We start from the raw sequence: 12,815 nt of genomic DNA on the forward strand, positions 1-12,815 counted from the left end.
GTGTATCCTGAAGGACCATTAAGGCTCCTTGTCATTTTCATTATTTCGTTATTTATTGGTTTTACTTTAAGAGTAAGTTTACCCAAATCACACACACACATATACTGGAGGTGGTACAGAGCCTGTTTCTGATGAAAAATAAATCAGTTCATTAAAAAAAAGGACGGAGGAGGGGGGTTAACAGTCACAAAACAATTTTCCAACATTTGGATTCTTGTGACTCCAGTGCTAACACACCAAGTCACACTTTTAAGCATGAGATGAGAAAAGTTCTTATAGCGATTCAAAATTAAAAGAACTACAGGAGCTCTAAAGAAATGTTTGTGCTAAAACAAAGAAATTTGGCCATCTGTTTCATTTGAATTTGAATTTCTTTCAAGCCCTTGTCTCAGTTTCTTTTTAGCACAATGCTTGAATGTGTATCTCGGAGTGTGTGGCCCTGTGGTGAAGGGGAGGGTGCACGAAAATCATCTGTCTAAACAATTACATGTGTGGATCTTGAACACCTGTTTGTACTGAGCAGGTGCCTTGACCTTTTTCTTTAAACAAAACTTTAGGATGCTAAGTAGTTTTAATTCAACCAACACTTTTAACAAAGACAGCTCTTTTTGTTAAAGAGATTACAATAATATGGATGTGACGAAACTCAGTTCGGACAGTGGTAAACATTAGCAAACCCTCACTAGGTTTGGATAAAGTCTACGCTCACAAGCCTGTCAAACCTGCATTTGAAACATAAGTTGTTGGCTACCATATAGCAGTATAGTATTGCAACATGGCATTTGGGTCTTCTAACTAAAATAGTATGTGGATTGAGTTTGTTGCTGTAGCACAGGGACTGCCCCTGAAAGCTGCCTTTATTAAACCTGCTCATCATTCCGCTTTATAATAAAGCATAACGTCTTTTTTATAAAGTGATGAATAGCCAGGTAAGCATGGATCAGCATGAATAGGCGTTGACACGTTTTGTATTCTGCACATATTTACTTTTAAGCTTGGCTTGGATAATTCTAATTACTGCTAATATAAAAGTACCTTACTATCAAGTAAAGCCACATGCTTAGGGTCTTTATTGGGGATTTTTGATGAAATCATAATACATCAAACGCCGTGCAATACCCGCACCTGGCTCTTTTAATAACAGTTTGTTTGAACTGCAATTGGGCATTTATTTTACTGAATATCAAAGCTGTTTGACTGTGTGCTAGTCTTGTTTGCTGAACTCTCTGTCAGTGAACATTTCAGTAATAATGACAGAGTGGGAGGGCCACTCGGTGCAACTAATAAGGACAGCGATCGGGCTGGCGATCCCACTGTGACTTTTATTTCCAAGTCTTGGAATCCGGAATCGGACTGGTCGTATCCACACATGGACTATGCTTTTGTCGCGGTTTTTTTCTCTGTTTTCGCCTTAGAGGAAACTTTGTCAGATACTGTAAGTACTTATGGATCAAATTAATTTCACAGTAAACGAAAATTTTAAAAAAGAAGAAGAAAAAACGGCTTAATGTAGAAATCAGCTTGTGAATTTATTGAAAATCCCCTTTTAGCGAGCATATTTTGCTTGTTTTCTCATGAAAGTGTGTTTTTGTTTTTTTATTTTTTTTATTTGTTTCCCTACTTAAACTCCCGGCTTCATCCGTGTAACTTGTGCTGGGACCCATGCCTTAGAAACGGCTTATTTCTGATTTTCTTGCAGCTCTGCAGTAGTAAACACGCACCACTTTTGCCTATTTGTTAACCGCAAATTACGTAATATTCTAAACACTGAACGAATATCAAGTGCTACGTTTCATACTTGTTAAAAAAATGCTCAAAAGCCCACAGCCAATCAGCGGTCGCGCATAGAAACACGCTTCTTTGAATATTGCATAGTTGCACTGAGTTATTGCCTCTGAGCGAAAGTGGCTGAATGACTGATGGATCGAACAACTTAAGTGCGCACGGTTTTGCCTGGTGCCTGTGATACATACGGGCTCATAGCCTCCGTGTAACTACCTTAAACTGCCCCTGTGTCCGTTTAGTTGATGCGGATATAGAGCAGCTGTGTACCATGCTGCTGCACCGGGGGGAGCGTGTGGGTTTAAAGTTGCAGCTTAACTCGCGCACAGACCTCGATAATATGACTGCGATTTGTAAAGGTGTGGAGTAACTGCGACAGCAGGGTCCGCCTGCAGAGCCGCGTCTGTTGCATGCATTTGCAGAAATGACCAGAATAATATTACTCCTCCACGCAGACACGGAATGTGATACCTCTGTACTGCCTGTGACGCTTGCATAGACTGGCTGTAGGAAGTGGCATGGCCACTTCATTACCGAGCGCCATGATACTGTAGGCTTGCATGTAAAACTTTATGATCAAGTGGGGGAAGGCTTGAAGGGTGGATGGGAATTATGTATGTATATATAAATGTATGACACGCCTTTCTATTGCCTTTTTTGTAAGATAGATATTGGAATTACCTTAATTTGCTGCAGCTGTATTAGGGCCTTTTGAGATCTTTTTTAGGAATGTCTTCAGAGTTGTCATCCATGGTGGAAATAGATAAAGTCTTTGCAACTACGCTGCCACAAATTTAAAATCCTCCAAACTGCTTATTCATTAGGAGGTCACTTCATACTTTTAATGCATAATTTTAATATAGCACAATAAAACATGAGATTTTATCATGCACAGTACCTCAAGTGCACTCAGATTCTTTTTAACCTGTACAACTTGAAGTCCTTGAAAGTCGTTGAAAAAGCCATGCGAAATTCTTTTACCTTCTGAGTTCATCTGTCAACATTATTTTGGCAGCGCCCCAGTTTTTCAGGCAGAGCAATCTAGTCGTTTCTAAAAGTGTTAGTCTGAAAAGCCCACTAAAGTTGAGGGTGCTTTACCGACTGTACTTTGGAGCAAACACTCACCATCCAGTGCGACTACCCAAAAAATGTGTGGCACCTCTGCAATGGCACGAAAGTAATCCAGAAGATTTTGTTTGGCAGCATAGTGAAATGGTTCAGGGGACTTTGTTGTAACTGGAGGTTTCCAGGTTTGATACTCACATGTGATATCCTTGAAGAACATAGTGTTGATTGAGTACTACATAAATAAAAGATCAAGGCTGTGGCAATATGATCAAGAAGCCAATCCCATATAAAACCCATCGTACAATTACTGTCACACATACTGTAAATATAATTTGGAACATTGATTAAAAAAGAGGAGAGCAGATGAACAGACTGAATGGATTACAAGCTGTAAATGGAGAAGCTTGGCTCGCTGGATAAGCAGAACTTAAAGAGAAACATAGCTAAGCGTAAACACTGCTGTGGTATAAACATCTGAATTCATCACTGTATGAAAACCTTAATTAGAACAAAACAACGAACAACTCGCCAGCTTCACCATGGTGACGGAAATAAATCCAAAGTAAGGCTTTAGGGACATTTGAATGCACAAGTGAGTTAGGTAAAGCAGGAAAATCAGGCGCATGTTAGTGCTGAATTCAATTCTGCAATAATACAACTTGCATATAATATAATGGAGTCATGTTTCTAATAATGAAAAGAAGTGATTAGAATGTGACAGATGTGTGTATATTATTTCTTCCTCACTTGAATGTAAACAACTTTCTACACTAGATTGCTAAATGAATCCAAATAAATTAAAAGACACTGTTGCCCAACATAATAGCATCCTTATAATAAAATGGGCTCATTGTTTTCTTGGCTATTCTCTGTAATACAGCGTGTTTATCCATTGTTTAACTTAACTAAACTGAAGCTGAAATTAAAGCCATGTTGTTTCCATCCAGGTTTTCAGGTGGACTGCTTTCTAGAGCCAGAGCCATGATTTGCTTGTTAAGGTGGACTGCTCTCCTTTGGACTTTAAATTCCATTCCTTGCGCTTTGGGGATGGCAGTGAGCGAACAATCAGGTACATGGGTTTGTTGTCTGCAACGTTTTGCTCCTAACAGCATATTCCTTTTAACAAAATAAGATTATTGATGGTGATATTTTACGAATAAACTACTAGCTCTGGACTCTGATCTTTTATTAATGTCAATTTGAAGAAGATGTAGACAGAAATATTTAGACTCTATTATAATAATAGACATTTGTCTGTGTCCAAATCCATCTTCATCGGTTTTTGTTTGCAATGACTTTACTTGAATCCAAACTTTTGATTGATAAATATGTTACACAACAATCAAAATGCATAAAGCTGATCTCCATTTCATTTTTTGTGAAGTTGATGTAGCCACGTCTCTAAATTGGATCCGACACTCTCGTTTCTTCATTTTTTTTTAATGTTCTAGCAAAACTTTTAAAGATTAACAGAAAAAAACAACAACTTTTAACTGATTTTTCTGGTCTGATGTGTTTTTTCTCCTTAGGAAGTTTTTGCCTTAAAAAAATTACAAGAAATGCACAGTGGAAATTATTTCGTGATGGATTCACTGTCTTTTCTGTAATCCTAGTCAAAAGTGCTTCAAAATATAAATGAACATCTGCACCCAACACAAACAATTTCTCGGTTGCTTTCCCCTAGATGGCTCATGCCCCCCTCTGAGCGTAGAGGAACGCAGGTTTTCTGATGTTTTAGATCGTCCCCTGGAAATCACAGGTAGGTACCGAATGAACACGGTGGCTTTGTGGGGATGTAGACGTCGGCTTGTTCAAATCTAGTAACGCATTGTAATCCTGTCCCGCAGGATTTGATCTCACAGAAATGTTTCTTCTCCGAAAGGGAACAATCGCAGAAGACCTGCCATCATTTCGATTAGGAAGCAGTCCACTTATTAAGCCAACAAAGTAGGTAGCATTCACATCTGTGCTAGGGGTGCATGTGTGTGTACATTCTTCATTATTTATGTTCGCATTGTTCACTGGGAGAAAACCTCACAATACAACCATGCTATAAAAATGTGTGTCCAAGGCTATGATCAGTATTGAGCTGCAGGCTATTGCTCTCTGGCTCCTTCATGTGCTTATTTCTTATAACTCAAATATTGCAGGACCTTATGATATTTTACTGCTAATGTGTGTCTTTATTGTGGTGGCTATAATGAGAATTTGAGCTCGCTTTCTTGGATTTGGCTGAAGAAAATCTAAATAAAAATAAACAGTGTAGCCATAACTGAATTTCACAGAAGGCTTGAACTGATGCAACCCAGATACACCCTGCTCAGAGCAATAGTTCTATTTGCCTTGGCTAATAAGGGCAAGCAGTGAGGTGAGCTGGTAGATGGGGAATAATTTGAACAGAATTAATATATATTGCATTTTATTCTTGAAATCTCATAAGGGCAAAAACTGGGACATAAAGGAATGGGAAAAAGTCCCAAGCTTGTATAATAAGACAGGAATATTAAAATGACTATGTAAATGACACATTCACTTACTGAAGACCTTTATTCCCCAGTCATCTGGCAGGGTCATGATGTGGCGTCACCTTGCTGCTGCTGATGTGACGTGTATAGTAGCATCATATTTTATAGAATTTATAAAAGCCTATTGCCCTTTTTACATTTGTATCACATGAGACCTGGGACATAAGTGAAAGCGCGATGGTTTGCATAACTTATACTGAGGTTTTAAAAATGAATCCTGAGATATTCATTGTTTTGTGTCCTCGGGTTGTAACAGTGAAAGAGAACACTTTGTCATTCTTCCAGGAGGGCAGGATATTTTTAGTATTTTTATATGCAACTGTAAACATTTACTGCCTCCCTCTCTCTCCCCCTCTCCCTCCTTGGCTGGGTGAAAAAAAATCTTTGAGCCAGGTGATTTGTGATCTGCTTCCCTGTTCAGTCAACCAGCTGAAAATACATTCACTTCAGCCCTTCACTCAGTCTGGGCCCATAGTGCAAGAAGATGCTGCCTCTCGGTGACGCTGCTGACAGTGGCATTGGTTATAGTGGCAGGACTGCGATCCCTCTCATATCCAATTATCTAAGTACTTTGACAGGTGATACTGCATGTCAGCTGAGGAGGGAAAGCGAGGGCAATTGCACGAAGCAGGAGGCCCCAGTGCCCCTGCCACAGCCAGTAAAACATTGCTCACTCCTCTCGCAGCATATGCAGCAATAGATGCGTAGATATGGCTGATGTTCTGCCCACTCCTTGGCACAATACACATTACGGTTCATAGATCACGGCTGACACGCTCGTGGAACATTTGTGTGAGGGAGCACATTTGCCCGGCAAAAAGCAACACATATTCATCCATAGAGTATTAAAGCAGAGTGTTGCAGTTGCTCCCAGCATTTTTATAGCTTATTTATGTCTGCTCTGGCTCTCTTTGGATCATATACTAACTTGTGTCTCACATCTGAAATGCATGTTGGTCTATGGACTACATTTTAAATATGTTTAAATGGTTCTCAACTGTCTGTCTTACATATTGTTGTACATAGTTTAGCAACTCAAGCTCTTCAAGCTTCAGTAGAATTTGCAATAGACTCCATTTTTGTGCTCAAATCGGAACCAAGTTCTGCTTTCGAGCAGGTACTGTAGCTTTTGTGGGGTGTTTTTGTTAACAATGCAAATCAAGCAAAACAGGAATTTAATCAGCACTTCTTTTTAATGTGACTGCAAAATCTTATAATGTAGCTTATGCTGAGATTTGTTTAGCAACCGACAGTTTTAGCAATTTGTAACTGTTGTGGCAGCTTATTCATCATACAGGCTTACTGTGGTCTACTAGTTTACTAGTTTATATTCTACCTGGGTTGCCAATAGGGAAGTTGCAGAGTGCCCTCTTTGCTTTAACATTAACTTGCTGTTTGGTTATGCAGAGCTATCAAAACCATGTAATTAGTAATTACTCCCATTTAGTACCTTTGCCCTACATGTAAATTGTGCTTTAAGCACAGCCATTGCATTAAACTTCTGACCAAGTGTCCATATGTTAGGATTTGGACGAGAAGCTGCTTCACTATTGCCACAACACCAAAAACGCCAAAGGATACTTCTGGGATGCCAGTGGCTTTGACACCATAGGAATGAGGATGAGCTCGTCTTACAAAACCTAGCTACCTTCGTGCACCTCAGCTGTACAAAGTAAAATGTCTATATTCTAGATCAAATCCATGCCAGTAAAAAAAAACTCTTCTACCGAACGTAAACACATAAGGTGGGCTCACGTTGGGAAAAAGAAGTAATAGCCATTTGGCGCTTGAATGATGGATCTAGGGTAAAAACTGACACGGTAAAGTCAACTTTGAACTGCGCAGAGATTGAATGTCAGTGATAAGGACGCGAGCCAACTAGGCTTGCATTTGAGATTTGATTGTTTCAGCTGTAGCAATCTGATTCCTCTAGCTCAGTTTAAAGACTCTTCTTGGATAGGATTTATTACAAGGCAGGAGACTTAAGTCTCTTCCATAAGATTGCCTGCCAGAAAAGTGGTGTTGCTGTGATAATTCTGTCAAACCATTGTGTCAGCCAAGCAACGCAGACAGTCAAAAGCACGTTCCAAGAGTGGTGACAGTTTTCAGAAAGCACATGATCACTCCTTATAAAAATGGAATTAGCTCTGAGTGTAATTCTTGTGTCAGGGTGTTACTGTGCGTGATCTTGTGTGCTTCTCTTATTATGGTTGTGCACACACAAAACTATTGTAATGCTCTGAGGTGTTTTTCCTCTGCTCTCCCTTACTGCTATGGACGTTCCATTGCTTTGGCTTGAAACCAGACCCTACTTCTTCACACTGTAAAATACAAGCCTATAGTAAACAGTCATTATAAGGTTTGCATTGAAACGAAGATTTACTAATGAATGCGATCTGGAATGCATTTCTTTTTGTTCCAAAGTGTATTTCCCAATACAAATTATTTTTATTCAAATGGGACTTGTAAAAGAAAATGCTGGCAGGATCACTTACAGCATGTTGTGGAAGTGTTTTGCATGTGTACTAGGGAAATTGAATGCAAATCCTTCTAAGTCATGCAGAGTAGCACTTTCCCAAAGAATCAGACAAGCAGTGTCAAAACAAGTAACAGAGAGCTCCACATTTGGCCACTTAACCACCGGGGCAGTCAACATGAGGTCAGGGTGGCGTAATCACATACAGAGATTATAAAAAGCTGTTTTGGCTGTGAACCAGGAGAAATAAATGGAAATTTTCTTTCTTTTTTTTTTTTTTAAATTCACTCATTATCACCTACTAAATCATGCCGAGTAGCATTTTACCAAATAATTAAACTGTGGTCAAGGTAACCAACCCTGAACTCCAGGTTTAGCCACTTAGCCATAGCAGTCAACACAATGTCATGACCTTTAACCCTCTAGCCTCTCAGAGAGAACTGTGCCAGCCCAGTGAAAGAACTTTGTGAAAAAGGGTGTAAAGTGTGGTACGAATAAGAATTCTCTTTTATTTTATGATGTTTCTTGCTCCTTAAAAATGATGTGTAATCCATTTAGTACAAATAGGTACTGTATGTGCAGCCTTAAAATGTTCTGCACTGCATTTATTTTCAGAATCTCACTTTTATAAATTGCCACGTCACTTTTGATATTGAATTGCTGCTGAAATAATCCTTTAGCCCTTAGGCAACAAATGACCTTCCCAGTCCTCGGCCCCTCACGGAAGCATTTGATTTTTCAGGAGCTTTAACTTGGAGCATTTATCATTTTAGTCATGTACCGTGCACACCAAAAAAATCGCAAAGAATTCAAGGGACACAATAGAAGAGGGTAGGAAGCTCTGAGAGAATAGGAGATGATATATTGGAGTGAAAACTAATTTCCAACCTGTCTGAGGAAACACTCTCTCTCACTTCCTCCCCCAGGCTGTGCTCTGCCTTCTCAATGACCTTATCATTGCATTATTATTATTTTTGCTGATCTTGATTTATTATGTTTATGCTCTTCCACTTTTGGCTGTTAATTTGAGTGTGGAGTTGGGTTATAGGTTATAGTATTTTGAAGGATATAATGTTTTTGTTTTGTTTGTTTTTTTAGCACAACGTATAAAATAGTGAAAGAGAGTGAGGGTGTGGGCTGAGCAATGAGTTAGTGAATAAGATGTAAATCATTTGGGAGTGGGTATGATTTGAAATATGATATTGTTTTTCTTATATATTCCAGTTTTTTTCTGTGTATTTTTCTTCTGCTGGAGGAAAGGAAAGGTGTGTTATTTGACTTTACAGAGTGGCTGAGGTCATAGACATAAACCCTCTGTAACTGTGCGTGTGCGTCGTATGTCAGCGAAGTAAAAGATTGACTTCTGTGACTTTGGATCAATGTCTATATGCTTTCATCCATCTGAGTGACAGGGAAGCCTGTATAAAATACATCAAGCTAAATGGAATTAAGTTTGTCAGGTTTATTTATGTGGATGTCTCTTCAGCAAGAGGATACTGAAATTATATTGATCACTGAAGCTGATTGGCTGGTTCATTATTCAGTCCCTGAAAGCTTTAAAGTGCCTTACATTCTGCACTGAAAAATTAAACCGGACACTGTTATTCAATTTTTTAAAATTATTTCAAAGTTAAATTTAATATTGGTGCTCTGTTGGAATGTAACTGTTCCTGATGTTCTTTTTAGACTGATATTTCCAAATGGGCTTCCAAGTGAGTACTCCCTTGTCTCCATCTGGCGGGTAAGAAGAACTACAAAAAAAGATCGGTGGTATCTTTGGCAGATATTTGATCAGTCAGGAGGCAGTCAGGTTAGTGCCAATATATATTTTAATTGTGTGTAATAGTTTGAGTATGTACACAGATATGGTCCAGTGACAGTCCTCTTCTTTACATCTCAGGTAAATGTTGTGGTTGACGGCGACAAGAAGGTGGTGGAGTTTTCTTTCCAGAGCCTGCTGAGGAACACTCTCCGCTACACTTTTAAAAGCCGTGCCCTCCATGCCCTGTTTGATCGCCAGTGGCACAAGCTGAGCATTTCCGTACAGACCAACGCTGTCTCCATTTACATGGACTGCAAGCTAATAGAAAGGAGAGCGACTGACGAGAGGGCCAGCATCGACCCCAGTGGGCGCACACTGATCACAACACGAATAGAGGATGGACGGCCTGTAGATGTATGTCCCATGATAAACATGTGTGGAGCACGTTTTTTTTTCTCAACTGCAAATTTAGCAGTTTGTTATTCAATATGTTCACTTGTCCAATATGAAAGCACCCCTACTGCTTTCAAACAACATTCAAAACATGTGTCAGGTGCATCTTAATCAGTTTAAGTCTTCAGTTTTACACATGTTCATGACATACTCAACACATACAGTGCTGTGCAAAACTCTTGGGCCACTCCTCATTTCTTTATATTTTGTTCCCAGTGAGACAGGCTCGAGCAGTTGCTCTTCAGTCTTTCTGAAGGTCTTTCAGAGTTTTTCTTTGGACATTGGATACTTTTTCATTCATTTTCAGTCCACTCCTTGTAACTTCAGGGGATTATTTTATTTATTTGTCAAGACACTTAAATCATAAATCAATCTTGTGTCTACACATAATAGATAATTTGGGAAAGAACCAATTTAAAAAATATCTTTAGGCACTTTGTTTCTAGCAGATTGGTGCCAAACACATATTTTTCCCCCATTTCAAATGCCTGTCAAACAGTCCAGTTTGACAGGCATAAATATTGTTTTTGCACCAATAAGGTGATTCCCAAAGAACCAGATAATTTCAGAAAACTGGACAATTGGAAAGCACAGCTATTTACAACAGATGAACATGATCTGAAAGTCATGTCCTTAAGAAATAGGGGGGGAAAGCAACAAAGATCTGACAGATGCATCTGGCCCATTTGTTGATCCGTCTACGGTTCACTGAAGCCTCAACAGAAATGGCCAAGGAAGAGGAACAGGGAGAAAAGGCTTAGCTATGCTAAATTACATACACAGCCACAAAGTGGCAAAAGGTCTTATGGAGTGATGAATCCAAATTTTAATTTTTGGGGTTCAAATTTATGGAGCAGGTTTGCAGAAAAGCAAATGTCTACAATCACTTGTAAAATATGGTGGAGGCTCTGTAAGGGTTTCAACCAGTGGTGTTGGGGATCTTGTCAAAACTGATGGAATCATGAACACAGAAAAGTACTGGGATGATATGAGATGATGTGGGATGATCTTGAATGAGAACATATTAAAAAGCAACCAACATCCAAAGAAGAGCTTTGTATGTCCTTCACGAAGCCTGGAGAATTATTCCTGAACAGTACTTCAACAAATTACTAGTAAGCTTGACTTCAGGCTGTGCTGAAGATTAAATAGTGGTGGTCATAGCAAATACTGACTCTCAAGCTCATTTGAATAATATGTTGCATTATAAACTATATTTCCACGTATGTTTGCACATTTTTTAATGAATCGCTGTACCTGTTTCCAATTTTCCTAGCGAAAACGAAAAAAGGAGGGGTGGCTCATAACTTTTCCACCATACTATAATAGATGGATGCTTCTACTGTAGTGTAAGCTTTTAATGTCCCCTTTTGAAAGCTTGTTTTTCGGCTGTCGGCACCTTGTTTTTTTAATCATTTGCATGAGAGGAGGGAGCCTTTTTTTTAGCTAACACTAGCAAGAATGGTTAGCAAGCTACATCTATAGACAATTGGGTTGCTATTAAACAAACAGATAAAATACATGAAATTCAATCAACAGAACTGGAGCAAAAACGTCTTGGACAGGCTTTTAGTAAAGTTTAACCACACAACAAGCCATATCATTTTTCAGATAAATGAATTAAAAATAATCTAAAGGCTACCAGCACCAGAAACAGTCCAGAGATCCAGTTACATCCACCTGTGTGAGTAGAGTTAGCAGACAACTAGCAGCCTAGTCTTCACCCACCTGTCACTTCAAGCAGCAGCAGCGCTTTTAATGCAAATGGGTGACCTATAAACAAAGTAACTCCTGTACAGCTTTTACAAAAGTGGGAAATTAGTTAAAAAGAGCATATTTATTCACTTTTATTCAATAATGCAGTACTGGAGAAGAAAAGTGTTTACTGTGCTGAGCAGTAACCATGTTTATTCATGTTTATTCAAGTCAGGCACTTTAGCGCTGGAGTCTGTTGGGTTGCTTTTGGAGTCAGCCTGAAGTGACTATTCAGTGAACTGCATTTGTTGGCACTTCCGCATTGGCTTCATTTTTCAGCCCCGGAGGTGGCCAAAGTGCCAAAAACAACAAAAGGTCACCTTGCCATTAGGTCAGCCGTGCCTCTGGATAGACCTTGGCTTAAGAAGGATTAACAGCTGACTTTTTATCCTTTGTGACTGATAATAGTATAAGTAACACCTCAAAAAAACCAACAACATAGGTTTCAAATTCTCCTCTGAACCAGTTGCAAGTCATGCGGAAGTTGAAGCTTTTTAAAAATATATGTTATGTTTTTAATGTGGTGCTTTGGAGATGTTTTGCAGGCGACAGGAGTTGCAGCGTTGGGACATTATGGCTACAGTAGCTGACAAGTGAACAAATTGTGCTGTCTGAGCCAGTGAAGTGTAGACATTTGTCAGTTAAAAGAGGAGCATGACGAGATGACGAAACTGTTGAATAATGCTGTGATTGTCTCCACAGATTGAACTGAAACAATTTCTAATCTACTGTGACCCTTACATAGCTGAGCTGGAAAACTGCTGTGAGCTCCAGGACCCAAAGGTAAAACGCTTTAACGCCTCAGAAAACAACTGAATTTACTATTATTATTATTTTTATTTACAATAAAGACTAAGAGCTAATGAGCTGTAAAAAAAAGACATTTGTGTTTTGTTATGCATTTCACAAGTAAGAAAATAAATTAGGTTACTTTTTTTCTTTAAAAAGTGAAAGACATTTAAGCTTCTTGGTAATCGTGTGCCACATACTGTAC

At 39.0% G+C, this 12,815-nt stretch overlaps 1 protein-coding gene across 1 annotated transcript in view; it reads left to right on the forward strand.

Annotated features, from left to right (window-relative positions):
- The first annotated feature begins 1,319 nt into the window (after positions 1-1,319).
- Positions 1,320-12,815, forward strand: part of LOC147316344 (uncharacterized) — a 101,507-nt gene continuing 90,011 nt past the window's right edge. The window contains exons 1-7 of the mRNA XM_086259769.1: positions 1,320-1,435; positions 3,798-3,919; positions 4,535-4,609; positions 4,698-4,797; positions 9,538-9,661; positions 9,752-10,027; positions 12,524-12,604. Coding sequence (XP_086115895.1) covers positions 3,832-3,919; positions 4,535-4,609; positions 4,698-4,797; positions 9,538-9,661; positions 9,752-10,027; positions 12,524-12,604 — 744 coding nt within the window. The 5' untranslated portion in view covers positions 1,320-1,435; positions 3,798-3,831. The remainder of the gene's footprint in view (positions 1,436-3,797; positions 3,920-4,534; positions 4,610-4,697; positions 4,798-9,537; positions 9,662-9,751; positions 10,028-12,523; positions 12,605-12,815) is intronic.

This window comes from Aulonocara sp. 'chitande type north' Nkhata Bay, linkage group LG13 (assembly GCF_057382095.1).
Source record: "Aulonocara sp. 'chitande type north' Nkhata Bay isolate Kocher_YH1m ecotype deep benthic linkage group LG13, A_spYH_male_GT1.1, whole genome shotgun sequence".
In the NCBI taxonomy this organism is placed as follows: domain Eukaryota; kingdom Metazoa; phylum Chordata; class Actinopteri; order Cichliformes; family Cichlidae; genus Aulonocara; species Aulonocara sp. 'chitande type north' Nkhata Bay.